Raw genomic sequence first — 22,689 nt, forward strand, 5'->3', positions numbered from 1 at the left:
GTATATGTATATAAACTACTAACAACTTTGTTCAGCGTAAAAAAAAATGTAGATTACACTCGGCATTCTAAGGAAGAACTCCACACTGAACAAACTTTAAAAGGTTGACTATCTCTCGATCAAGGCACCACTATCGAGAAGACACTTCAGTGTATCTTTCCATAAAAAAACAAAATTATTATCTGTATAATTCATGTTGTTCTTTTATATAATACTTTAATGTATTTTTCGGAATTTACACTATAGAAACTGATAACAAAACTTCACTCCACTGTCTTTCAAGGTGAAAACTAGACCTTATCCTTGAAAGTCGTAACATTAACATATAAAATCAAATCACTGTTTCTTAAAACTCTTTAAAATTGGATAGATGTTGTCAAATGCTTCATAAATTTCCTGTCGAACCTTCGCCCCTGTTTGAATGATATTATAATTAATAGAATTCGTCGAATAATATTTTCTATTAAACACTCACCGGTTAAGACTACCTTCCCTGAAACAAATATAAGTAAAACGATCCTAGGTTTAACCATTCGATATATTAATCCAGGGAAGAGTTCAGGTTCATACGAGGAGAACTGACCATGGGTGAGCACTAAACCTTCTAATCTGATCGGAAATTTTACATCACAGCTGCCCACCATATTTTGTATTTTAAAATCTAGGAACTTTGCCTTTAAGCAAAATAAATCAAATTAGATGGCATTGTTTAGAAACGATGAGAAATAATAATGAAATATTTACTAACAGGAAAACCAAGTTTTTGAATAATTCTTGCATACTTTCTTGCAGCCAATCGTGAATCTTCTTCACTCTTCGCTCCTGTACAAACCATTTTCCCACTACTGAATATCAGAGCGGTCGTCCTTGGCTCTCTTATCCTCATAATAACTGCAGCAAATCTTTTTGGATTATATTCTGCGTTTCTCGCATGGAGAGCTATCTTTTTTAAATCTAATTTGCAGTTCAAATTAACTGTAGAGACGATATTTCTACAAATAAACATCAATCATACAATTTAGCATAATATATTCATCCTAAATTCAATTTTAACTCACTGGAGCTGTGGTAAAATTCCTGGATCGGCGGAAGCTGGCGTCATCGGTGTCATAGGACCTGGAGTGGATGGTCCTATTGACGATGGTGCAATGTGATTGTTATTTTGTACTAAAGGAGACATCATGTTTTGCTAGAAACATAATAATTCCTTCCTAAAGTAACATTGTAATAATAAAAAAATTATGTATTATATTATGTAGTATTACTGGTGTTTGTGGCTGCATAAGACTCTGCGGAGTTGCAAAAGTGGGTGCAGTCGCATAAGTATGCATTGTCTTTTGAGGTGTTCCTATCATGAGCATTCCACTCTGCATATTTGGACTCATAGAATGTAATTGTTGCAACTGATATTGTTGCTGAGGTTGTTGCTGTTGTTGTTGTTGTTGTTGTTGCAAGGCATTAGGCAAGATCTGTTGATCTTCTTCTGGCTGATGCAACGGTGTGCCTATACTGGGTATACTAAACCCTGGACTTGGTAGCATCTGATCCATTTTCTTTACTTTCTTTTTAAAACACTTCACACAAAAATGTCTTTGACTCGAATGATCTTCGAATCACTTTGTCCTTAACTAAAGAATCTACTCGAAGTTATCGACTTGAAAAAGAATTTCATAGTTTTAATAATACCCATTCAAAAAATAGCACTGTATCACATTTATAGGTTAGAATTCATATAAAAGCAAAACTCTAAGTATATTTTCTATAATTATTCGAAACGAAAACGTTATGACCTTTATGTTAGGTTAAATTTTAGAAGTTAACAATATGCAACAGCTTTTGTTTCTATTTTTTCGCCATCACTTTCTGCTTGTTTGTTTACAAGTCTGCTTTGAAAACGGCCATAAACTTGCGAATTATCACAAGGCAATAAACTTGACTGGTTATGCCTTGGTTATGCAGCATGGACTGTAAAGATTGTAGATAGCGTTGTACGGATCACGGCGCTTTGATAGCAATCCGCAACGAATGCAGCAGATACTGCATTTGCGGGAAATTATGAAATTTTTTATTTTAAATGTTTTCCATGGTTGACTCCACATATATATATATGTGGGAGTAGTTTTTCAATAATGAAAATTATAAAATCTAATTGCCGCAATAGTTTAAATTTAATTTCATTGGTATTTTATTAGCGTGTATATTTTTTTTTATCATATTGATAGAATCTTTACATTTTTATTATTAGGTATTGCATGGTTTCTTCTGTTTCGAGTTTGAGGTATTTTTTTAACTCCTATGATGACACGACTGTTCTGAAATTTTTAATTTTGAACAATCAATTCTCAGAAGAAATTTTTGGCAGAGCCCTGGCGACACTGCCCTATGTAGAGGTCCCCGATTCGTGTCTGCTACACGATGAATATGAAACATGTTTGGGTTTAAATCGAGACATTGTTGTAAATATGGTTACAATAATTATAACATATTTCGTATCATTTTAATCACAAAAAATGTCACGAATATTTTGTTGTAAATTTCATAACAAAATAATTAAAAACAAAAAAGTTTTATCATTCGATTAGTTTCGGATCCGAGGTAGTCATCACAGTCATTGCGACACTACTGTACTTACGTTCTATAACAAACGAGAATCGCAGAATACTGCACTCGAACAGTATTATCAGAGGAAATTTTTCAGATTTCCTCTCTGCTATTATATACGGTCTGAGAGGAAATTTCCCCTCTGATACGATTTTGCTTAATTTCATAACTATATGACTTTTGTCTTGCCATTCTAGAAATATAATTTTTGAGTACTTTTTATTTAATACGGCTCAGTTTATCACTTTCTAAATTAAATAACTACATGAATTTGGTTTCAAATTTGAAAATTTAAATCTAAAATAAATAATTCCTAAAGCATATTTTCCTTAAAACAAGATGGAAGCGATTTCTTCGGCCCTTTTTGAAGATTCTCTACATCATACTGAAGCAATTGTTTCTGTTGCATTTGACTGTGAAGTATATTTTCAAGTACAGATATATCGGTTTTATGTTGAAGTTCCACTTTTAACATATCTTCCTAAAATTAAGAAAAGTATTGTCAGACATTATTCAAATATCATAAAATTAACAATCACAATAACGTAATACTTGCTTCGGAAATTGGAACCTGCTTCAATAGTTTTTTCAGCTTATTTTTTTCGTTCTCTAATATTGTTAACAGACTGATTTTCTCAGTATTGTTTCGAATTAAATTCGCCAAAATTATCAGACCTTCATGGCAGTCTCTTTTTATATCTAAAAAGGTAAAAACGAACTATTAATTAATATACTTTTATTAAATTAGTTATATAGAATTTTTAGAAACTTTAATTTACTCTTCAGATCCTCAGAAAAATGTTTCATGATCTTTTGCATATCTGTTTTGGTTTCATAAATCATTCTCTGTAAAACAGTCTCATATAGGTTTATCAAAGAGACTTTCCGACCAAATTTTTGAATCATTTTCTCTTTGATTTGTAATTCTAATGTCCTATTTTGTGTTTCCATGTATTTTAAATCCATTTTTATCCTTTTAAGGTGTACCTCATTTTTCCTACAAAAAAAAATAGTTCCTTCTTGTTAATTTATACATAACTTTATGCATCTTTTTTAACTTACTTTCTACTGTCCACTAAATCAAAAGTTTGCTTTTGCAGTTCTCCTACTCTAGCATACAGACTTGATAATTCTTTCTTATTAAAAACTATGCAGTCTTGAATCTCCGTAACATTTCCAGAATGCGATATGTTTTGCATTTGATGCATCTTTAATACAACTGTTACATCAACGTCATTTAGCTTTCTTTGTTTCTCTAACTAATTAATGTTGAAAGTATTCAATTGATAAATTATTTTATATATTTTACCGAGCAGTAAAAATATTTTATAATACCATAAATGCTTCCAGGTCCGCTTGACTGCTCTTCAAATTATTCTCAATAATTCTTAAGCCTTTTGTGTCTACGTCCAACTCTTTCTGTAACAACTCGATCTCTTTCTGCTCTTCCTTAATTTCAAATTCATGCTTATATCGCTCTTCCCTCATAGAAAATGATATTTCGTACAACTGTTTATCACAATTTGGAGGACAAATATTTTCATCGAACATGATATGACCAGCATCAGAGTCTACTGTAATATCAGTGTCATCACTGCTGGTCTCTGACGATTGTGTGGTAGTGTCCTCAGAATCTGAAATTGCAATTTAGAACATTTAGTATGTGTACTAATTAATTTTATAAAAATTAAATAATTAAGAAGGGAAATTGGCACCATCTCTTTCCCTCGCAGCTGTGTATTTTTTCTTGAATATTTTCTGAAGGAAATCTTGGAACTTGTTTCCAGCAACAACTTTCGTGAATTCAACAGCAATATCTTTAATCTTTGCCTGCAACTTTCGTATCTCCTCTTCCCTGGTCGCGATTTTATTGTTCGTAGTCTGCATCTATTCAAATATCATTTTACCAATAAATTCGTATTCTTATCTTTATAGTGATACAGTATTCTCTTCGTAACTGTGAAAACTTCGAGTCTGCAAAGTCACAGTTATGGAACAGGTAAGTACTATGTACATACTTTTTAGTGCGTCGAACACAGAGAAGGATAGTGATTGAAAAAAAAGGGACGTGGCGTTCGGCAAACATCAAAGGACTCGTGCCATCTCAGCCTTTTAAATTAAAAAATCAAAATTCCTTATTTTTGGTTTTACCATCGAATTCATCTCGTTTTTCAGATTAAAATGACATGGCGGATGCCATTTTATATAGAAAAACGAGACGAATACGATGGTAAAAATTTTATAAAAAAAAATCAAAAATTAGAAAACTTGTAATCTGTAGCTTCGTTTGCATTAGCGTGAGTCTCATCGATACTCGACACATCGCTGGCTCGGTCACTGGTTCCAAAGGGCATCTTCCCAGTGGTAGGGATACAATTTTAACAGTTACGGTAGAGATATTTTTCACAGTTACGAAGAGAATACTGCAGTACCTTTAACATCAGTGTGGTTCGTTCACTTGACTTCAAGTTAACTTTCTCTTCTAGAGCGAATTCTGCTGCTTCGCATTCTCTAAGAATAATGAACTCCTCGTAAAGTGTTAACAAATACAGATTCATATAAGTGCTTTGGTATATGACGTCGAGCCTGTATTCTTCCAGCTCCTCCAACTCGTGCTCCAGTTGTTCATAACTCTCATTGATATATTGCAGGATGCAATCCTGTTCGTACAATTTTCGCCACAAACGTGTGCGCTTCATTTCTTTTTCCCAGGAAGTCCCCACAGCATCGCTTGTGTTTAAGTTTCTTATTAAATCACCTTGTATGGATGTTTGAATCTTCATTTTCGTCTTTGATGCAGACAGAACGGTGGAGAAGCTTTCCAAGTCTTCCGTGACGGTTGCTATATCATCGCAAAGCAGTACTTCATACTCCAAGTCGTATTTATCCATTGGCAGTTCTACGCTCACAGACTGTCTCTGTCGTTTTACTTGTTGCACTTGTTCTGACATTGACACATACTTCTCGAGCTGTAAAAATGATGTTGAAAGTAAATAAGTTGTTCTGTAGGGTTTGAAACGGTTCTGAAAACAATTGCTGGGAGCCGATATAAGAACCGTAATCAAAATGAAGGTTCTCCAGAACTAGACAGCGGATCTTTATGCAAAATCAAAATTTTCTACCCGAGTTGCTACAAACTTGAGTGAAATAGAAATTTATTTTCTTTCTTAATATGTTTAATAGGTTTAACATAATGTAACAGTATATTTACATTCTTCTAATGTTTTTACTGTTTTAAATTACACCTACTTATTTTTGTCATAAATGTATAAAATCCGCTGTATATTCTGAACTGTTTTAAGAACCGAAACCGATATTATTACAGTTTTAAGCTCCGAATGATGATATTAACTGACGTCGAGTTTTTGTTCAGGAAATTCAATATCGATATTTAGCTTCGGTATTTGCGGCAGAGGTTTTACGCTTTTATTAGGAATTTCTGATTGTATTCTTTTCAGCGTATTCAGTAATTGTATAACCTCCGTCTGTAGACTCTGCTTTTTTAATTTTACTGCATTCAGCTTTTCATTGAAGTTCTCCCGCAGATAATGAAGCTATAAAAGACAATTATTTACAATTTACCATTTACCAATTTCTGTGTTTAATGAATTCTTTGATTTTACACCTTGCACCTGCAATCAAGAAGCTGCTTGTACTTCAATGCAGTTGTTTGCTTCTTCATTTTAAGATTGAAACCTGTACTTGTCTTTAAATTATATTCTCCGATATCTCTCTTTGTTTTCTCAATAAAAATTGCGTCTTCCATGCGACTTTTGGCTAAATTTGGTTTCCTCAAATGCAATTTTTGCCACTGAAAATGATGATATATTATTTTCGTATCGTATTCAACGTATTTTTCGTCGATAATTTATTTACTTCTTTCTCTCGTTGAATCAAGCTTGCTTTCTTCTTTTTGTACTTTAATAGCATCTGATTGATCTGAATTCCTAATCCGGACGTCAAATCGCTGAAGTCTTCGCCTAAAAGACTCTCCAAGTATTGTGTTTCCTCGTCACCTATTTCTGGTTTACTGTCTTCGATTCCTTCCTGTGGTACTCTGTAGTTGAATAATAAAATAATTGATAATTACAATGTTTATTAGAAGAAAGACGTACTTGTCTATTTGACGTTGCTCTTCAAACTGCTTCACTATTTCCATTTGCTTTAATGTAGTGTCGATGTTCAGTTTCAATTCTCTCAGGGAATGTACTGCTTTGTCTTCGTTACTAATTTATAAAATTATATATTTTAATCAGTATAAATACGATATATTAAAGACAATCCATTCTAATAATGCTCACAATATACTGCACACTGCAAAAGGCAAATGCGTAATAGGTGTAATAAAATGGTCCATCAACTTTTCCAGTTCCAGCCTACTTTTCTCCACTTGGAATTCTAGCTTTCTCTGCATTAATGCAATCTGTTCTTTCAAGTGTTGCTCCAAGTCCTCTGTAATCCTAGGGTCCAACTCGAAATGTGATATTTGCTGAGACGGCGAGAGTTTCTTGTTTCTAATTTGGCAAAGTAGAACATTATAAAACAAAAATTTCATGTAGATAATTATATTATCAAGAAGAAAGTGCAATAAACCTGTTAATAATTTCAACATATTCTTCTACCAAGCCACGTATAATTTGTAAAACCTCTTCTTTTTTCTTCTCTGCAGTCGAGATTATTCGATTCTGCTCCATTTGTGTAATTACCTCTTCTAAACTTGGGTAATCCTCTTCCAAGTCATCAATATTTTTTGGCTACATGTATGAACATAATTGAAATATACAACAGTTAACATAGAAGTACCAGTCAAAGCATACGCATTTACCAGAGGTAAGGAGTCTTTTACAACAGGTACATCTATGCTCTCGTCTACAGTGTCACAATTAATCGTAAAAGAAAATATGTTTCCATCATAGCCACACGTCAGTAACATTTTCTTATCGTAACTTAATAACATCTTGGACATGTGTCCATTGTAATAATCATGTATGGGAAGAATCCAGTAGTCTGTGAAGTCTAACGGATCCTCTATCTTCAACCTGCATACGCAAAGTTCTCCATACTGTGTTCCCAAAAACAAGTATTTTTTGTTATCGCTTAAAAACAAAAGCAATATTAATTGTCAGTACTAATTTTCTTTTCTAGAGTATGTTGATATTGTCGTACTAGAAGAAACAATTGTGTATTTCCGTATCTTTCGCGTTTTCAATTATCCTACTTCTGATTGGCTTAGTGTCCTTAATCTTTCCAGACAGTGGACGGAAGTATTCATAAACATATCCTGCATCAAAACCATTTACAAACAACCATATGTTTCCATTAGTACCGTATTCTATTACTGAAATTGTATTCGGAATTTCTGGAATATAGATTTCTGGAAGGATCATCTTCATATCATCAAATTCCGCTGTAAAAAGAAAAATGGAGCACCGAACATAATTTATACAAACCAATATGGCTGAATAAAAGTAGAAACAGGCCATTACTTAAATATGTTTCTTCATCGATCACAATATGAGGATTTTCTTTCATTAATTGCTCCAGCTCTTTCATCTTCTCTGCAATTTTTCTCTTTTTCTCTTCTACGTACTCTCTTCTTACATTTTCTCTTTGTATAGAGGACTTCACCGACTCAAATTTAAATTTTGCTGATTTGCACTTGACCAGTTCGTATGAAGTTGTCGTGTACGACTGAGGCACAGTGGGTAGCTGCACTTCCATGCAGTCTCCCTTGAGACATCCAATTAATAAAGTTGCTTTCTGGTGAAGATAAATAATATAAAATAGTGTACAATGTTCAAATAAGTTAGTTCAAACTGTATATTTACCTCTTGTTCATTCCATGTCATACAAGTAGCAGGCGATGGAGCCTTCACGTAGCCAATAGGCACAATTTGTGGATAAGAATCAGTGGATTGTACATTGAGTACAAAAATAGTAGCATCTTCGCTGCCTGTTACTAACAAACTGAAACCAAATTATCTGATGTAATAACAGCAAGGCTTGAAAATTGTTATAATATCGGTCTCGGTTCTTAAAACAGTTCTGAAGAACCTTTGTTTTGAATAACTATTACATAGAACAGTTATCCCAAATGAAAATTCTTCGTAACTGTTTTAATCAAAACCTTTACATAACAATTTTAAACAGTTATTTTCAGAATCCACGGACCTACATACCTGCATAAAGCATTATAACGCATTATAGTAATTGGCATTGAATGTGGTTTCAAGCTTTGAATGAGCCTTGTATAGTCTCCATTTATATTATTCTCCATATCTGCTGTCTTTATTGCAATTGTTATCATTCTAATAACGCCACTTCGAAAAGCGCACACAATCGTAGAGCCCGTTTTATCAGCCTAAATGTTTCGAAGCTGTTAATAATATTCTTAGCATTATAAATATGAAGAAAACAGTATTCACCTCGCATGGAAGCCAAACCACTTGACTTCCACTATCGTGAAATCTGTGAACAACTATTAATCTCTTTGTAATGTAATTGTAAATGTGCAGTTGACCACTTTCATCGATTGTGCTAACGAATGGTCCCCAGACTGCTGTGTCCATGTCGATTATAGGACCAGCGTGGCATGTAAATATTTTCTTTTGTATATGGTCTTTTTTATTTGTAGAAAGATCGAGTAACCATAATCCACCATTTGCATCCTACTAAAAGTAATATCTGTAAACGGTATTATGGAACACTTTTGTCATATAACAGTTTTACCTGAGCATACCACATTGCTTTCTCTGGTTCATCGGGTTCTTGTTTCTGGATACTCATGAGCATTGCATCCTTCTGAAAATTTTTCTCTTCTTCCATTATATGGAATTCATATATCGGTTGCAATTCAAGAAACTGTTCTCCTTTGGGGAGATCCGCATGATCAATAGTATCGTAAAACCAAAATCTTATCCATCCATCTAATCCTGCATGAGACAGATGCAAACCATTGTAATAACATTGACCAATCATAATTTTACACAACACAAAAATTTCCGTTTAAATATAATTTAAGAGAAAATTAGTGCCTTAAAGGCATTTTATTTTCTTTAACCCCTCAGAGTCGACATTAGTACACCCTACTGACTCTAAAGAATATTTCAAAATTGAAAGAAACAATCGAAGTTAAAAATTTTATTTTGTTTTTCAATATTCAAATTAAGATTATAACATTACCAACTGATATAAGTTCTCCACTGATGTATTCAAATTGAGTAATATAATTCGTGTGTGATGGCTCTTTATTTTTTCTACAAGCTTCGAGTTTAATTAAACTTTCATCCCATAATAGTATATTGCCCCATTCACATCCCGAAATTACCTAAAATATAATAAAACATATAGCATAACATATTATATTATTTTAAAGTATTATATCCTACTAGTGTAGTTCTCTCACTGTTTCGTTAGGCATCGGATGAATTGCTATGACATCAGAGATCTCTGTATTCCCAAATTTGCCAGTTTGACCTTTCAACTTCAATCCAGTGAAAGTTTTGGCCACCTTCCAAAATTTAATATGCCCCAATCCGCTGGAAGTCAATTGGCCAGGAACATATTTCGAGAAAGTTACATTGTATACATCTTGAACATATGATTTACATTGTAAAACGATTGCTAACTCTTTCCAGTTCCAGAGAGAGATGTAATAATCAGGTTCGCCACCTTGCGATACCAGTAACAAACCATCAGGACTGCAATTAGAATATTTAACTGTATTTTAACAAAATGTAATTTTACAAATATTTATGACAAACCTGTTTACCTGTAAGCCAAATGGAAGTAACGTTTAGTTGTCCCTCCTTTCAAAGTAGTCACCTTTTTTATAGATGGCCAGTCGTATATAATTATTATTGGATTTGTGCCGTTTTCTGCTACAGCAAAGTGTTTATTTGTAGGATTTTTCTATAAAGCAATTATAAGATTTATAAATTTATGAACTAATAAATACTTATTTAAGGAAATAGATACTCACAGATATATGACCAATACCACCGCCTAAAGTGCTTCTTCTGAATGAAATAGTATTTTCTAATACATTGAAAAAATGAATCAGATTGCCAGAAGAAAAGGCAATGGTATTTTCATCAACCACGCATAAATTGAAGTATTTCTTACAATCATATGCGTAAGAATAACTGTTTCAATATTAAGAAAGTATACATCTAACGTATAATAAACGAAGGATTTATATTTTAATCGAGGATACAAAAGCTCCAGAAAGTTTTGCGGTATGGACCCATGGTCTGGTTTTCTGGCTAGAAACGAATACTCTTCGATAAACTCCGAACTTATTCTTTTCTCAGGAGTTTCTTCATCATTTGTATGCTCAAAATCGCGTTCATCGTCAATATTTTCTGTTGATCCGCTTTCAAATTCATCTTTACCACCGTCAGCCATTTTGCATTTGTGAATCAATTTCAAAATATCAGTGCATTTACTGATCTCGCACACAGTTAAGTATGAGCATTTTTTAAAGTGTTTTATTCAATTTATAAGGCTTGTATATTAATTGGACGTTAAATTTCTGCAATGCACAATTTTTCCTTCGTAACGTCGCGCGAATTGGGAGATATGACAAGAAGCGAAGACACATTAAAGAGCAGTGAAAGCGACTTTTTCTTAATTCTCACTGGCTGGACAAGCTTAATCACGGCAGATTGTGAATTGGTGGGGATAGATGCACGATGCTAGGGAACATATCGGAAACGCGACGCTACGGAGGAAAAACTGTGATATGACTAACTCTGTCTTGATAACCCAGGGGTGGCAACAAATGGCATTCAATCTCATGTATCCGTGTCGTTAAGCGACTGTCAAGTGAATACGAATCTCAATTATAACAAACTAATTTAATCATGGTGAGTAATTAATGTGACATTCGTGTCAAATATATTACCTTTCATTATTTATTTGTATTCTTGTAAGTTATATCTCCTTGACACAACTTGTCAATATTCCATTAGACAAAAGTTGTCAAAAATTTTAAAACGACCCCAAATTCGATCACAGATTCGCTTCATTCTTATTCAAAACAGAGCTGGGAAAACCAGGTTAGCTAAATGGTACATGAACTTCGACGACGACGAGAAACAGAAATTGATAGAGGATGTCCATGCTGTGGTGACTGTTCGAGATGCCAAACATACCAACTTTGTTGAGGTAATATGAACATTTATCAACGTTAATAATAACAACGAACGATGCTTAATCTTCTGCATTTCAGTTTCGTAACTTCAAGATTGTATATAGAAGATACGCAGGTTTATATTTCTGCATTTGCGTTGATGTCAATGACAATAATTTATGTTACTTAGAAGCAATACACAATTTTGTTGAGGTATTAAATGAGTACTTCCACAATGTATGTGAATTGGACCTGGTTTTCAATTTCTATAAGGTATATTTCAATCTTGAGCTTATAACAAATATCGGTTGTCTTCATAATAAATATCTTTTATAGGTGTACACAGTAGTAGATGAAATGTTTTTAGCAGGAGAAATAAGGGAGACAAGTCAAACGAAAGTACTGAAGCAGCTTTTGATGTTAAACTCGTTAGAATAAAATTATTTCATTCACTTTGTTGTATTAATTGAACACATCATAAAAATATAAGAAATAAACTATATTATGACTAAATATCTAATTAATTCGCATTCGTATCATCGAATACAATTATCTAATTATATGTTGCCAATTGGAAAAATATTATAATGTTACGATTTTTTAAAATTTGGAATTGGTAGTAATATCAGAGTAGTATTTTTAAGCGTCTTACGTATCGAATTATTCTCATTTATCAATCGATTGTTCGATTTCAATTAATCGAGGTGCAATATAAAACACGCCCTTCTATCGATTTTTTCAAGAAATCGATTCTAAAATATCAATCGATATAATATTATATATATATATGTATTGTGATTTGTGTAATATTATAATCGATTAGTATCATTTTTAAACGTTTCACCAGAGAGGAAATTTCCATTCTACTTTCGCGTATCGAATTTTTTCGATATAATCGATATATTGATGATTCGAGCTATCGAAGTTTACGATATAAACGATTTGTTAATAATTCGAGAAATCGAAGTCTACGACAAGAGCTTTGTTGAAGTGCATGACCTTGGTAGACGAAAGATCTCGATTTTATGTGTAAATAACTGATAATCGATGTAAATTTCAAAATTAGTTCTTCTTGTTTTATTGATAAGTGATGATCGATTTATTGCCACGCATCTGCCCACCAGAGATAGTCAAATCACGTTGACAGTGTTTATATAAAGTTTTATCAGCACTTATCATTTCACATTGATTTTTTTATTACTTTGGTGTTATTAACAATCTGTGAAGTGATTCTTTCCTCATGGTACACATAATGCGGAAAAATTAACCTATTCGAACAAAGAAATAATGATACATAGAAGTTTCCTGTTACAATGGATTCTGGTGGTGATATTTACAATCACTATTATTTACCTAAAAATTAAATTAAATTTCCTGGAGGATCACTACAAATTATTGCGTACGCGTGATTATAGAGAATGTAATTTTATGAATTTCTAACGTAAAGAGCATTGTCCTTTTAATATTTCATTCTGTTAAAGGTGATGGAATAACATAGGTATCGTATCGTACTTCCAGACAATGCCATCACACAAGACCAAAACAGTATTCAAACTGGACTAGAAACCAGCCAGCGATCTTATAAATCGTTGCCTTTCGACGATGTCGTTATCATCTACAACAGGGTACCAAAAACAGCATCAACCAGTTTTGTTGGTTTGGTCTATGATCTGTGTAAACAAAACAAATACCATGTTTTACACATTAATGTTACCAACAATATGCATACTCTTACTCTTCCTAATCAGGTAACATTTGCAATTTTTTCATTTAACACGTTAAATCCTAAGCCTGTTTTGCTTGACTTTCCATTTACATTGTACTCTACTATCAAATAGAGAGCTGCATGCATGAACAGAAATCAGTGTAATGGTGTGGCATGAAATCTACGATCGATCTAAATGAGCTGGCATGGTGTTTAACGTATTAACTTTGTACAATATCATTTTAATTATGTATTTGAAATTATAGATTCAATTTGTGAATAATATAAGTGAATGGACTTCAATAAAGCCAGCATTTTATCATGGTCATGTGGCATTTTTGAATTTTGAAAAGTGAGTAAAGAAAGGTATTTATTATGTGTAATGTATGTTTTCTTATTGTCTTAAATTAAGTCTTGCATTTTAAGGTTTGGAGCAAAACAAATGCCTTTGTATATAAATCTCCTAAGGAAACCTTTAGATAGGTTTGTGTCTTATTATTATTTTTTAAGATATGGAGACAATTTTAGACCACATTTAATTAGAAAAAAACATGGGGATACAAAGGTTAGTATACATAAATTTTGGTTTATATTAGGTACACAGATGGTCACTATTTTATTCTATTTTTTAGACATTCGATGATTGTATTGATGCTGGTCAACCAGATTGTGATCCAAATAACATGTGGTTACAAATACCTTTTTTATGTGGCCATGATCCTGCTTGTTGGTAAGATTTAATAAAACATGATAATATTAATTTTTCTCTGATGTTTAAATAACAAGACTGTTCCTCAGGGAAATTGGAAATAGTTGGGCATTGGAAGAAGCGAAGAGAAATTTACAGAAGCATTATCTCCTTGTGGGAGTGACAGAGGAATTAACGGAATTTATTGAAATTTTGCAGCTCGTGCTTCCACGTTTTTTCAAAGGAGCTTACAATTCTTTTTTACATAGTAAGAAAGAAAATGTTTATTAGATCTTACTTGTGTTTAAGAAATGTTCACAGTTTATAATATTTCAGATAATAAATCACATTTGCGTCAGACCACGCAAAAGATTAATCCACGACCTGAAACAGTAGACAAGATACAAAAATCTGTTGTCTGGAAAATGGAGAATGAATTGTACAATTTTGCTCTAATGCATTTCCATGCCGTGAAGAAACGTTTGATAAATGCCTCACCTCAAGACGCGAATCAACGATTTATGTATGAAAAAATACGACCAAAATAAATTTACTTTCTTAAATAAATAGTTTTCTAGTATATTTTCGTATGAAAGTAAAAAAGTGCATATTTGAAAAATGTAAAACAATGAAATAGTTTATTAATTTGGTTTCATTTTCAACAAATTCATAGAGCGTTTGCAGGTTTCAAAGCAAACATGTAAACAGGATACAATCCACGTGGAAATTTGTGTTGCTGTTCCTCTTTGATACAAACTAAATTCGATTTTTGAAATATGTGGTATAATTGTGATAGAGGACGTGTCACAGAAGAATCCTTTTCGTCAATTTCCAAATGTTTGGTGCTCGTAACATTCTCCTTGACTACTATTATACCGTTGGGTCTCAAACCCGTTCTGCAAAAATTATATTCAATAGTTAAGTGCCTAGATATTTAAATGATGAAGTCGTCAAGTACTTACGAACAGTTTTGAAAGAATTGTACTAAATGATCATCTTTCAAATGACCCAGAACCCATTGACACCAAATGACATCGTACTTCTTGGCAGGGAAGCAAAAGTTTTGGAGTCCTTCAAATGTTACTGAATTAACTAAATGCCTCTTAAATAGTTAACAGCACCAATTAAAAATTACCAATAGAGTAGTAGCTGCCAATTCTCACAGAATAGTTTTTCAAACATGTTTTAGCAACCTCTAGAAATTTTGAATTTTGCTCCACTAAATCGACGTACTTAAAATGATTTAATAATAAATTCTTAGTTATCCTTCCTATACCTGCACCACAGTCTAATGCGTATGTTTTCGATGGTGCATTCTTTGACTAAAATCAAACAAAACAATTACTACAGTGTTTGAACATTAATAATCATATGACGTTTAAATTATCACACCTCGAATAAAGCCTTTAAAAACACTGTAGAACCCCTAATGTCTGTTTGAGAGATAAATCCAAAACCTCCAAGCATTCCATCTACAGTTGGTGGAATGTGCTCCCAATATTTGGCAGCTGCAGTATAAAAATCACTTTCTTCATTGCCATTCTCTTCTCTTTCCATTATTAATGTTGCTCCAGTTACTATTAGGTTAAAAATTTAATAACTAGGAAATAAACAGAAATATACTGAAGATGTGCCATGTGTTTTGCTATGTAGTATGTATAACAATTATTATATAAACTTCATTATATATTTATCCAAGTCAGTTTTATATTCAACATAATAATTGTTACATAATATAAGGTGTATAACTTCTATTTGATTACAAATTTAATAAGAATACACGTCTTTAATGTTCTTGTTGTAGGTATTAAATTTCAAGTAGACATTAGGAATGTTCGATTCCGATTCGATTCTTTGGGCGAAAAGATCGATTTTTTAAATCGATTCTTCACATTTCGATATTTTGGAAGAATCGATTCTTGAAGAAGAATCGAACATCTCTATAGCTTTTATATTTGAAACATTTCTTTAATCAAGAAATTGCAGGATGGCTTAAATCGATTATAAATTTTTTATTTTGTTGGTTTGTAGACAAGAAAAAGACACATAGTTCTTATCGCGGAGCGCGAATATTTTTGCATTTAAATTCATATGAAGCGACGTCATAGAGGACGCACAGATGAAATATTAATTAATAATTCTAGATAACAGACAATTGATAGAAGTTTTAGTCAACTATTAATGTACAATGTAGAGGTTTTTAATCATGTACATATAGGAATTGGCGAAAACTATTTATTGTTTTAGAAATAATTCAATCTGAACTGGCATCAACATTCTCTGTTTGTAGACCTTTGAAAGTAGCAACTGGTATGTACGTGACGAGGGTGTACAATTTGTTGGGAGAGTCTTCGTCGTCGTTTCTTCTTCTGCTTAATCGTACACGCACCCTGAATGGTACATTCCTGAAAAATACCACAATTTAATTAGAATGGAACAGAATTGCTTCGGTTCTGATCAATCTATGAATACATATTTGTCTTTCTATATTTAATTGCAATAGTGACCTAATTCCTTTGGACCACAGTTGCTTGTTCAAGCGTGTGTCGATCCTCACATCTGGAGTTCCCATTTGTTTTTCAGCAAACTTACGGACCTCCTTGATCGCTCGTGGAGCACGCCTTTTAAATCCTACACCATGGAGGCGTTTGTGAAGGTTTATTGTGTATTCACGAGTCACTACCTCGTTGATAGCGCTCATTCCTTTGTTCTCTGTTGTCTTCGTCATTTTGCCCTAAAGAAAGTTTTTTTTTATTTTATGGTTTTATGTCGCATCAATTTCTAGGTTATTAGCGACATTATAATGTAAGCACGGACAGGTTACATTATTTGATTTATCATTTCTCTACGACACTAATAACAAAAAAATAAAGAGTATAGTTGGAATTTACAAACTATTTTGCGCAGCAATTAATTACGGTAATTGTACCCAAACTTGTTTATTTAGGACAATTCGCAGCCAGATGTTTCACGATTCTATTTTCCGTGATTTTGACATTACCTCTCGGAAAAATGGCACGCTGTAAAGGAACCGAAGTTTCTAGTATTCCTAAACTCATCGTTTCCGTATGCGGCATTGACTATACACATATATTATATATACATGTTTACCGCATAAAAATATGAGTACGGTATATTCATAATATAAAATGTTGCAAGACAATGCTATTTGATTGTTTAACTATTTTATATAAATTGTTATTCTATACAGACATAATAAATATACTAATATCGATGATCGATATCTTATCGATAGTTGTGAAACTTTACTTACTACATATTGAATTTTTCAAAAAGTCGATTGATTTGTCGATAGTCGCGCTTCTACAATCAAGATTTCCTAAAAAATCGATTCTAAACTATCGATATAGTATTATGTACATGTTCCGATTTGTCGAGATATCGATAGTGAATCGATTATCGCTTCCATAAGCTATCTTAAACAAAAATATATAAATAACAAGATATATAAACAATATTACGAATGAAAAAGTTATTTCTTGTTTCAGTATTCACGTACAAAATATTAAACTGAAGCATTGTTTAATTTGAATGAAAATACGTACTATGGCAAAACTATACGCACTCATTCGTCAGTTTGGTTAGGATAAAATCGATGTTAGTCGTTAGTGCCCACTTCATCTGGAATCATGGCAGAAGTGAGACTTTATGATTCAACAATTTGTAGATTATGTGCAGAAGACAATGGAAATGGAGAATTGCTTTATATAGGGGACAACGACGATCCGGATTTGTGTTCCATGGTGAATCGGTATTTGCCGCTCAAGGTACGAGTCTTCAAAACATCAGTCTCTAACTTGACTTCCTGCTTTTTGTATAAATACTACACGAATCAAATGTCCAATGTTTCCTTTTAATACTTTTCGTATAGCTTCGTGCTTTGTTTATTTTATGAAAATCTGTTAAAAAGCTATATGAAAAAGATTTTGGTGTTTCCATGAAGAGTTTACTCGATGACACAGTATTTTACAACGCTAACAAATAGTTCAGTTGTATCAATGAATTATTGAAAGGCTTAAGTTATTAATCATCATTTGAATATTCCATTGATGTTGTTGCATTTTTATGTGCCGATTTATTAATTAAAAGCCAATTCGCACAAAGGTATACAGCATTCTCTGGCTTAAATTACGGTACGCGAGATTGTAGGTATACAAGTAGCAAATTATAAGAATTAGGTAATTTATTTTAAGGTTATGATATTATGAAATAATGTTTCTTAATTGTATTTGAAAATAATTTTGTGTTCAAGATCCGAGATGACGGCAAACTGCCACGCACTATATGCCCTGGTTGTAACATACAACTGGAGGCAACGATTCAGTTCTTCGAGCTACTGGTGGATGGACAGAGAAAAATTCGTGAGATGTGGAAGCATCAGGTAGAACAACAGCGCAAGGCGGAACGGGAGCGATTTCGTGCTGGCAAAGAAACTTCGGAAACAGTTACAGATATACCAGAATTAGACAACATTTCACAATACAACGAAAAGGATCAATTCGAGCAGCAAATTATAATAAAAAGTATTATTTTATAGTTATTTCGCTTATATAGTATATTTCGATAGTTATGGAGAGAATACTGTAAGGGTACGAGTACAACGAATCGTGAGCTTAGCAGTCGATCATCACAAGCGCTGTTAGTTTCGCTAGTATCATAGCCTGTTGTACTCATATCCTAACACGTTAAACATCCGGCCTATTTTGCTTGGCTATGGAATGGCTGGTCACAATTAGCGTGTTCAATATTAAAAATTTCATATTTTTACATAGTATTGCCAGATGGTTCTATGTATGCTGCGGAGCACGAGATGAGTTTACAAATGGAGGGACTAAGTAAACCAAAAAGAAAGAGAGGACGACCACCGAAAACTCACATAGAAAGCATATCTATGGTTTGTATATCTCAGATCAACAATTAATCTAAGAAGTACTTTTATGATGGATTGCAAATAGTTTTCAAATTTAATTTTAGGAGTTAGCAAAGGGGGTAGTGGCGGAGGTCGGTAGCCAGGAGGAAGAAGATAAACAGGAAGAGGAGGTAGATGAGATGGACGGAGACGGGAGACGTCGTAGGAAGCGTAAGGTTCCAAAAAGGTACTTCTCAAAAACAAGATAAATCAATGTAACTACTGTCATTTTTATAACAGAGCATGGAATGCCCTAGATACATGGAAGCAGTTCAAGGCAAGGAATTAGAGAGAATATACAAGGAAGAAGGAGTAATCGACGAGGAAGACGACGAAGAGCCAGATAACTTTGAAGATTCAGAAGAACAATTAAATATGTCTGTCCCTGATAGTCAAGAAGGTAAGGAACGAACAACTTAACTTTCTTAAGGTATTTATTGAATAATAATTTTTCTTTCTTAACACAGAGATAATTGGTCACTTGGAGTCCGAAGAAGGGAAGGACTTAGGGGAGTTAGTAATAGTGAATCGAGGAAGAGGACGAGGTCGACCAAAGGTACGTCGTAGAAAAAATAAATTTACGTGCCAGCTCTGTGGCCGAGGCTTTTTACAACGCAGCAGATATATTATACATAAGTAAGTCGACATTTTTGTAGATATATTATTATAGTGGTCGAATTCAATGATTAAAATACTTTTTTTGAACAGGAGTTTCCACAAGGGAATAAAATACGAGTGTTCAGAGTGTAAAAAATTATTTACAAGCAAGGAGAACTTGAGTTTACATCAAAAAGCTAGTCACCACGATGGTAGTAGTGAACAGAATGTTGAGGATTTAAAGTCTCCTTCATCCGAAGAGAATCATAGGGTCGCGAACACTCTCGAACCCTCTTCCTCTGAAGAGCCAAATATAACTAAATTATCAGACGCATCAGACCACGTTCAAAAGACTTTCTCATGTGAACTGTGCGATAAATCCTTCGAATCCATGCATGATTACAACTCGCACGTAAAAATGGACCACCAGTGCGAAAAATTATTCTCTTGTACAATTTGTAATAAGGATTTTACACAGCAATCTGATTTAAAGGCTCATATGTCGATACACGAAGTGAGTATCATAAAATTTAAATGTTTTTTATATACAGATGTGCGATAAGTATTTTTTACCGTTTTTTTTTAGAGAAATAAATTGGAGAAAGAGTATCCGTGCGACATTTGCGGAAAGATTCTGAATCATCCAAGCTCGGTAGTCTACCACAAAGAGGCAGAGCACAACAATGGTCGTCGATTTGTTTGTAACAAGTGTGGAAAGAGTTTCAAACACAAGCAACTATTGCAACGTCATCAACTGGTACACTCAGACGATCGACCATACATTTGCAAATCTTGCAACGCCAGTTTTAAGACGAAAGCAAACTTGATCAACCATCAGTCAACGCACACCGGCGAGAAGAAATATTTCTGTGAAATTTGTGGGCAACAGTTCGCTCACAAAACTAGCCTCACGTTGCATTACAGGTCATTATAAAAGCAGAATTGTTTTTAGAAGCTTATATCGATAAATAAGTAAATAAATTTATATCTAGATGGCACACGGGTCACAAGCCGTACACTTGCGAAGTATGTCACAAAAGCTTCTCGCAGAATGGAAATCTGCAAGAGCACATGCGAATCCATACAGGAGAAAAGCCATATTGCTGCGACTATTGTGGAAGAAAATTCACAACTTCTTCGCAGTTTAAACTTCACGTAAAGCGACATACTGGGGAGCGGCCTTGGAAGTGTGAATTCTGTGCGAAATGCTTCCTACACAAAGATACTTGGAAGTGTCATGTGCGCAGACACAAAGGGGAACGTCCCTTCCAGTGTGCTCATTGTAATCGTGGTTTCACAGAACAGTGGGCCTTAAAAAAGCATCTCCGTCTTCATACTGGTTAGTATGCTTTCTATTAATTTCTGATTTCATGATGCAGCATATAATTAACTTGATTCGTTCGACAGGAGAGAAACCATATTCTTGCGACATATGCGGAAAAGCATTTGCAGATTGCTCCAATCTCACGAAACATAAAAAAGTAAGAGTTTGAAATTTACCAACAAATAAAATGTTACGCGATTACGATTACTATCGAGAGAATTTTAGGTGCACAGAGAGAATAAAATTTCCACGATTGGTGAAGTTGAAGGCTCTCCAATTGGAGAAGTTTGGCAAATTCTGCCAAGTTCCCAAGAGTCTGATGAACACTCGTTAACTGACCAAATGGCACAGGTCATTGCAACAGATGATGCATCTGGTGATGGCATCCAGCAGATCATTTATGTGTCATACCAGGACCCTGATGATCCTAATCAGTCTCGAACTCTACATTTCGGTAAAAATATTTATGAATAGGTACAGCTAGATAAAGTGGACAAAAGTGCCCCGAAACCAAATTGAACTTTCATCATACCATGAATTTTTTCGTAATTTTTTGTTGAGCAGGTATTTCGAATGGTATGATGAAAGAGTATGGTATGGTTTGGAGGCATATTTGACCACTTTATTTGGCTATAGCCTTTTAGGAGAACCTTTCGAAATGAATTTTATTTATGATTTAGTCGATGCTGGCATGATAAGGAACAAAGAGGACAAGGTAAACGCTAATCAGTCGTTACCTAACATAAATGTTGAAAGCAGCGAAATGATTTCGAACCCCGCTCACAATAATGGCAGTAGCAATTCAAGCGAGCGAATGAACGTGGAACTTTCAGAATCTGATCTTCAATTACAGGTAGAATTATGATGTTAACTATTGAATAAATTAGAAAAACAATATACAAACAGTGTACTTGCAGATTACAGATGAAGAAGGCAATCCAATTCCTCTTTCGATTCAAGATGCCCGACAACTTTTATCCCAGAGCCAGTTTGTTAACCAACTTAACAACGGTCAGGAGATCAGAGTTCATCCAGGAGTGATTGCAGACGACTTAACAGCACCATTGAGCGTTCATGTTAATCAGGGTTCAGACATGAAGAGCGTTGACATTGCGAACGCGGAGGAAGTAAAAATGAAGAATATTTCGAGTGTACAAACGGATGCGGAAGCAATCGTGAAAGCATTGGAGGTAAATATTATTAGATAAATTTATTTACCTCAGCGAGTAAGTAATTAGATGGTTCGAGATCAGATCTGCGTTTCAATAACTAATTTCAATAATAATGTTTGACATGGTTAAACTAATATAATTAATTGCCCATAACAGGACGAAAGTACAGACGCAAACGCAGTCGCAACAATCAATCAGATGGAGGAATCTGAGCAATCCGGAATCACCGAAAACGAACAGGCAATCGAATTCACGACACAGGACGGCCAAAAAGTCCGTTTAGTTACTTCTTATCACGTGGACCCAATACAACTAGCTTCCGAATACCTCACTATTGTATAAAAAAAAAAAAAACGTACAACCATATAAATCTTTTTTCGCAAGTGACATCAGATATGATACAGATATAATTAAACAGTTGTAAAAGAAAAGGTTTTTTGATTTTAGAAACTGTAGAATACAAATAGCAGCCAATAAAAGCATGAATTCGTTCGAAATAATCATACACCAGTTCTCTCAATAATTGATGAACCTTGAAA

At 33.7% G+C, this 22,689-nt stretch overlaps 7 protein-coding genes across 14 annotated transcripts; 3 read left to right on the top strand and 4 right to left on the bottom strand.

Moving 5' to 3' along the window:
• Positions 1–21: 21 nt before the first annotated feature.
• Tbp (TATA binding protein) lies at positions 22–1,929 on the bottom strand. The gene is made up of 5 exons (XM_076795951.1): positions 1,266–1,929; positions 1,059–1,189; positions 749–992; positions 476–674; positions 22–413 (listed from the first exon to the last, which is right to left on the bottom strand). Exons 1-5 carry the CDS (start codon positions 1,548–1,550, stop codon positions 337–339), a joined length of 936 nt encoding a protein of 311 aa, XP_076652066.1. The 5' UTR covers positions 1,551–1,929; the 3' UTR covers positions 22–336.
• Positions 1,930–2,125: 196 nt separating this feature from the next.
• LOC143358791 (cilia- and flagella-associated protein 44) lies at positions 2,126–11,220 on the bottom strand. Of its 4 annotated transcripts, XM_076796242.1 has the most exons (25): positions 10,817–11,220; positions 10,583–10,745; positions 10,373–10,512; positions 10,007–10,301; positions 9,784–9,928; positions 9,331–9,533; positions 9,027–9,269; positions 8,781–8,962; positions 8,430–8,568; positions 8,088–8,361; positions 7,768–8,008; positions 7,427–7,697; positions 7,195–7,355; positions 6,903–7,115; positions 6,717–6,827; positions 6,478–6,658; positions 6,227–6,412; positions 5,958–6,155; positions 5,034–5,570; positions 4,317–4,488; positions 3,937–4,235; positions 3,664–3,860; positions 3,381–3,598; positions 3,154–3,300; positions 2,126–3,078 (listed from the first exon to the last, which is right to left on the bottom strand). In XM_076796242.1, exons 1-25 carry the CDS (start codon positions 11,005–11,007, stop codon positions 2,915–2,917), a joined length of 5,271 nt encoding a protein of 1,756 aa, XP_076652357.1. In that variant the 5' UTR covers positions 11,008–11,220; the 3' UTR covers positions 2,126–2,914. The 4 variants fall into 4 exon arrangements, with proteins under 4 accessions (XP_076652357.1, XP_076652358.1, XP_076652360.1 ...); XM_076796243.1 differs by lacking the exon at positions 6,717–6,827; XM_076796245.1 differs by lacking the exons at positions 9,784–9,928; positions 10,007–10,301; positions 10,373–10,512; positions 10,583–10,745; positions 10,817–11,220 and having other exon boundaries at positions 9,341–9,477.
• Positions 11,221–11,329: 109 nt separating this feature from the next.
• On the top strand, positions 11,330–12,247 carry Ap-2sigma (adaptor protein complex 2, sigma subunit). The gene is made up of 4 exons (XM_076796256.1): positions 11,330–11,468; positions 11,620–11,769; positions 11,834–12,007; positions 12,071–12,247. Exons 1-4 carry the CDS (start codon positions 11,466–11,468, stop codon positions 12,170–12,172), a joined length of 429 nt encoding a protein of 142 aa, XP_076652371.1. The 5' UTR covers positions 11,330–11,465; the 3' UTR covers positions 12,173–12,247.
• A 440-nt stretch (positions 12,248–12,687) lies between these two features.
• LOC143358796 (heparin sulfate O-sulfotransferase) lies at positions 12,688–14,699 on the top strand. 2 transcript variants are annotated; one of them, XM_076796251.1, is made up of 7 exons: positions 12,688–13,154; positions 13,253–13,482; positions 13,706–13,791; positions 13,866–14,004; positions 14,072–14,169; positions 14,238–14,395; positions 14,464–14,699. In XM_076796251.1, the coding sequence occupies exons 1-7, from the start codon at positions 13,022–13,024 to the stop codon at positions 14,673–14,675; spliced, it is 1,056 nt and encodes a 351-aa protein (XP_076652366.1). In that variant the 5' UTR covers positions 12,688–13,021; the 3' UTR covers positions 14,676–14,699. The 2 variants fall into 2 exon arrangements, with proteins under 2 accessions (XP_076652366.1, XP_076652367.1); XM_076796252.1 differs by having other exon boundaries at positions 12,688–13,133.
• A 38-nt stretch (positions 14,700–14,737) lies between these two features.
• Ntmt (N-terminal methyltransferase) lies at positions 14,738–16,003 on the bottom strand. Its single transcript, XM_076796254.1, has 4 exons — positions 15,520–16,003; positions 15,263–15,449; positions 15,090–15,198; positions 14,738–15,023 (listed from the first exon to the last, which is right to left on the bottom strand). Exons 1-4 carry the CDS (start codon positions 15,682–15,684, stop codon positions 14,795–14,797), a joined length of 690 nt encoding a protein of 229 aa, XP_076652369.1. The 5' UTR covers positions 15,685–16,003; the 3' UTR covers positions 14,738–14,794.
• A 345-nt stretch (positions 16,004–16,348) lies between these two features.
• On the bottom strand, positions 16,349–17,259 carry LOC143358801 (large ribosomal subunit protein eL31-like). Of its 3 annotated transcripts, none has more exons than XM_076796260.1 (3): positions 17,129–17,259; positions 16,635–16,861; positions 16,349–16,532 (listed from the first exon to the last, which is right to left on the bottom strand). In XM_076796260.1, exons 2-3 carry the CDS (start codon positions 16,853–16,855, stop codon positions 16,382–16,384), a joined length of 372 nt encoding a protein of 123 aa, XP_076652375.1. In that variant the 5' UTR covers positions 16,856–16,861; positions 17,129–17,259; the 3' UTR covers positions 16,349–16,381. The 3 variants fall into 3 exon arrangements, with proteins under 3 accessions (XP_076652375.1, XP_076652373.1, XP_076652374.1); XM_076796258.1 differs by having other exon boundaries at positions 17,057–17,201; XM_076796259.1 differs by having other exon boundaries at positions 17,023–17,142.
• A 455-nt stretch (positions 17,260–17,714) lies between these two features.
• LOC143358794 (uncharacterized) lies at positions 17,715–22,655 on the top strand. 2 transcript variants are annotated; one of them, XM_076796248.1, is made up of 14 exons: positions 17,715–17,915; positions 18,401–18,671; positions 18,921–19,042; positions 19,123–19,244; positions 19,315–19,457; positions 19,525–19,693; positions 19,766–20,168; positions 20,241–20,578; positions 20,647–20,993; positions 21,062–21,135; positions 21,204–21,432; positions 21,659–21,831; positions 21,896–22,168; positions 22,307–22,655. In XM_076796248.1, exons 1-14 carry the CDS (start codon positions 17,778–17,780, stop codon positions 22,490–22,492), a joined length of 2,988 nt encoding a protein of 995 aa, XP_076652363.1. In that variant the 5' UTR covers positions 17,715–17,777; the 3' UTR covers positions 22,493–22,655. The 2 variants fall into 2 exon arrangements, with proteins under 2 accessions (XP_076652363.1, XP_076652364.1); XM_076796249.1 differs by lacking the exon at positions 17,715–17,915 and adding an exon at positions 17,997–18,326.
• The last annotated feature ends 34 nt before the right edge of the window (positions 22,656–22,689 follow it).

Source organism: Halictus rubicundus, chromosome 11 (assembly GCF_050948215.1).
Source record: "Halictus rubicundus isolate RS-2024b chromosome 11, iyHalRubi1_principal, whole genome shotgun sequence".
NCBI lineage: Eukaryota > Metazoa > Arthropoda > Insecta > Hymenoptera > Halictidae > Halictus > Halictus rubicundus.

Bases quoted from the DNA above. Each gene is read 5' to 3' on its own strand.
- Ntmt (XM_076796254.1), bottom strand. From the start codon at position 15,684: ATGGAAAGAGAAGAGAATGGCAATGAAGAAAGTGATTTTTATACTGCA. The intron at 15,199-15,262 runs GTAATTTTTAAT...TAACATTTGAAG, and splicing joins TGGCAGCTACTACTCTATTG to GACTCCAAAACTTTTGCTTC. The intron at 15,024-15,089 runs GTAAGTACTTGA...TAATTTTTGCAG, and splicing joins CAATTCTTTCAAAACTGTTC to AACGGGTTTGAGACCCAACG.
- LOC143358794 (XM_076796248.1), top strand. From the start codon at position 17,778: ATGGCAGAAGTGAGACTTTATGATTCAACAATTTGTAGATTATGTGCA. The intron at 19,458-19,524 runs GTAAGGAACGAA...TTCTTAACACAG, and splicing joins TGTCCCTGATAGTCAAGAAG to AGATAATTGGTCACTTGGAG. The intron at 20,994-21,061 runs GTTAGTATGCTT...TTCGTTCGACAG, and splicing joins GCATCTCCGTCTTCATACTG to GAGAGAAACCATATTCTTGC.
- Ap-2sigma (XM_076796256.1), top strand. The intron at 11,770-11,833 runs GTAATATGAACA...TCTGCATTTCAG, and splicing joins AACATACCAACTTTGTTGAG to TTTCGTAACTTCAAGATTGT. The intron at 12,008-12,070 runs GTATATTTCAAT...TATCTTTTATAG, and splicing joins TGGTTTTCAATTTCTATAAG to GTGTACACAGTAGTAGATGA.
- LOC143358796 (XM_076796251.1), top strand. From the start codon at position 13,022: ATGATACATAGAAGTTTCCTGTTACAATGGATTCTGGTGGTGATATTT. The intron at 13,792-13,865 runs GTGAGTAAAGAA...TTGCATTTTAAG, and splicing joins GCATTTTTGAATTTTGAAAA to GTTTGGAGCAAAACAAATGC. The intron at 14,170-14,237 runs GTAAGATTTAAT...ACTGTTCCTCAG, and splicing joins GGCCATGATCCTGCTTGTTG to GGAAATTGGAAATAGTTGGG.
- LOC143358801 (XM_076796260.1), bottom strand. From the start codon at position 16,855: ATGACGAAGACAACAGAGAACAAAGGAATGAGCGCTATCAACGAGGTA. The intron at 16,533-16,634 runs GTCACTATTGCA...GGTATTTTTCAG, and splicing joins CTGTGGTCCAAAGGAATTAG to GAATGTACCATTCAGGGTGC.
- LOC143358791 (XM_076796242.1), bottom strand. From the start codon at position 11,007: ATGGCTGACGGTGGTAAAGATGAATTTGAAAGCGGATCAACAGAAAAT. The intron at 7,116-7,194 runs GTTTATTGCACT...TTGCCAAATTAG, and splicing joins TATGTTGAAATTATTAACAG to AAACAAGAAACTCTCGCCGT. The intron at 6,413-6,477 runs GTAAATAAATTA...CATCATTTTCAG, and splicing joins TGATTCAACGAGAGAAAGAA to TGGCAAAAATTGCATTTGAG.
- Tbp (XM_076795951.1), bottom strand. From the start codon at position 1,550: ATGGATCAGATGCTACCAAGTCCAGGGTTTAGTATACCCAGTATAGGC. The intron at 1,190-1,265 runs GTAATACTACAT...TTATGTTTCTAG, and splicing joins TTATGCAGCCACAAACACCA to CAAAACATGATGTCTCCTTT. The intron at 675-748 runs GTTAGTAAATAT...TTTTGCTTAAAG, and splicing joins TTCAAAAACTTGGTTTTCCT to GCAAAGTTCCTAGATTTTAA.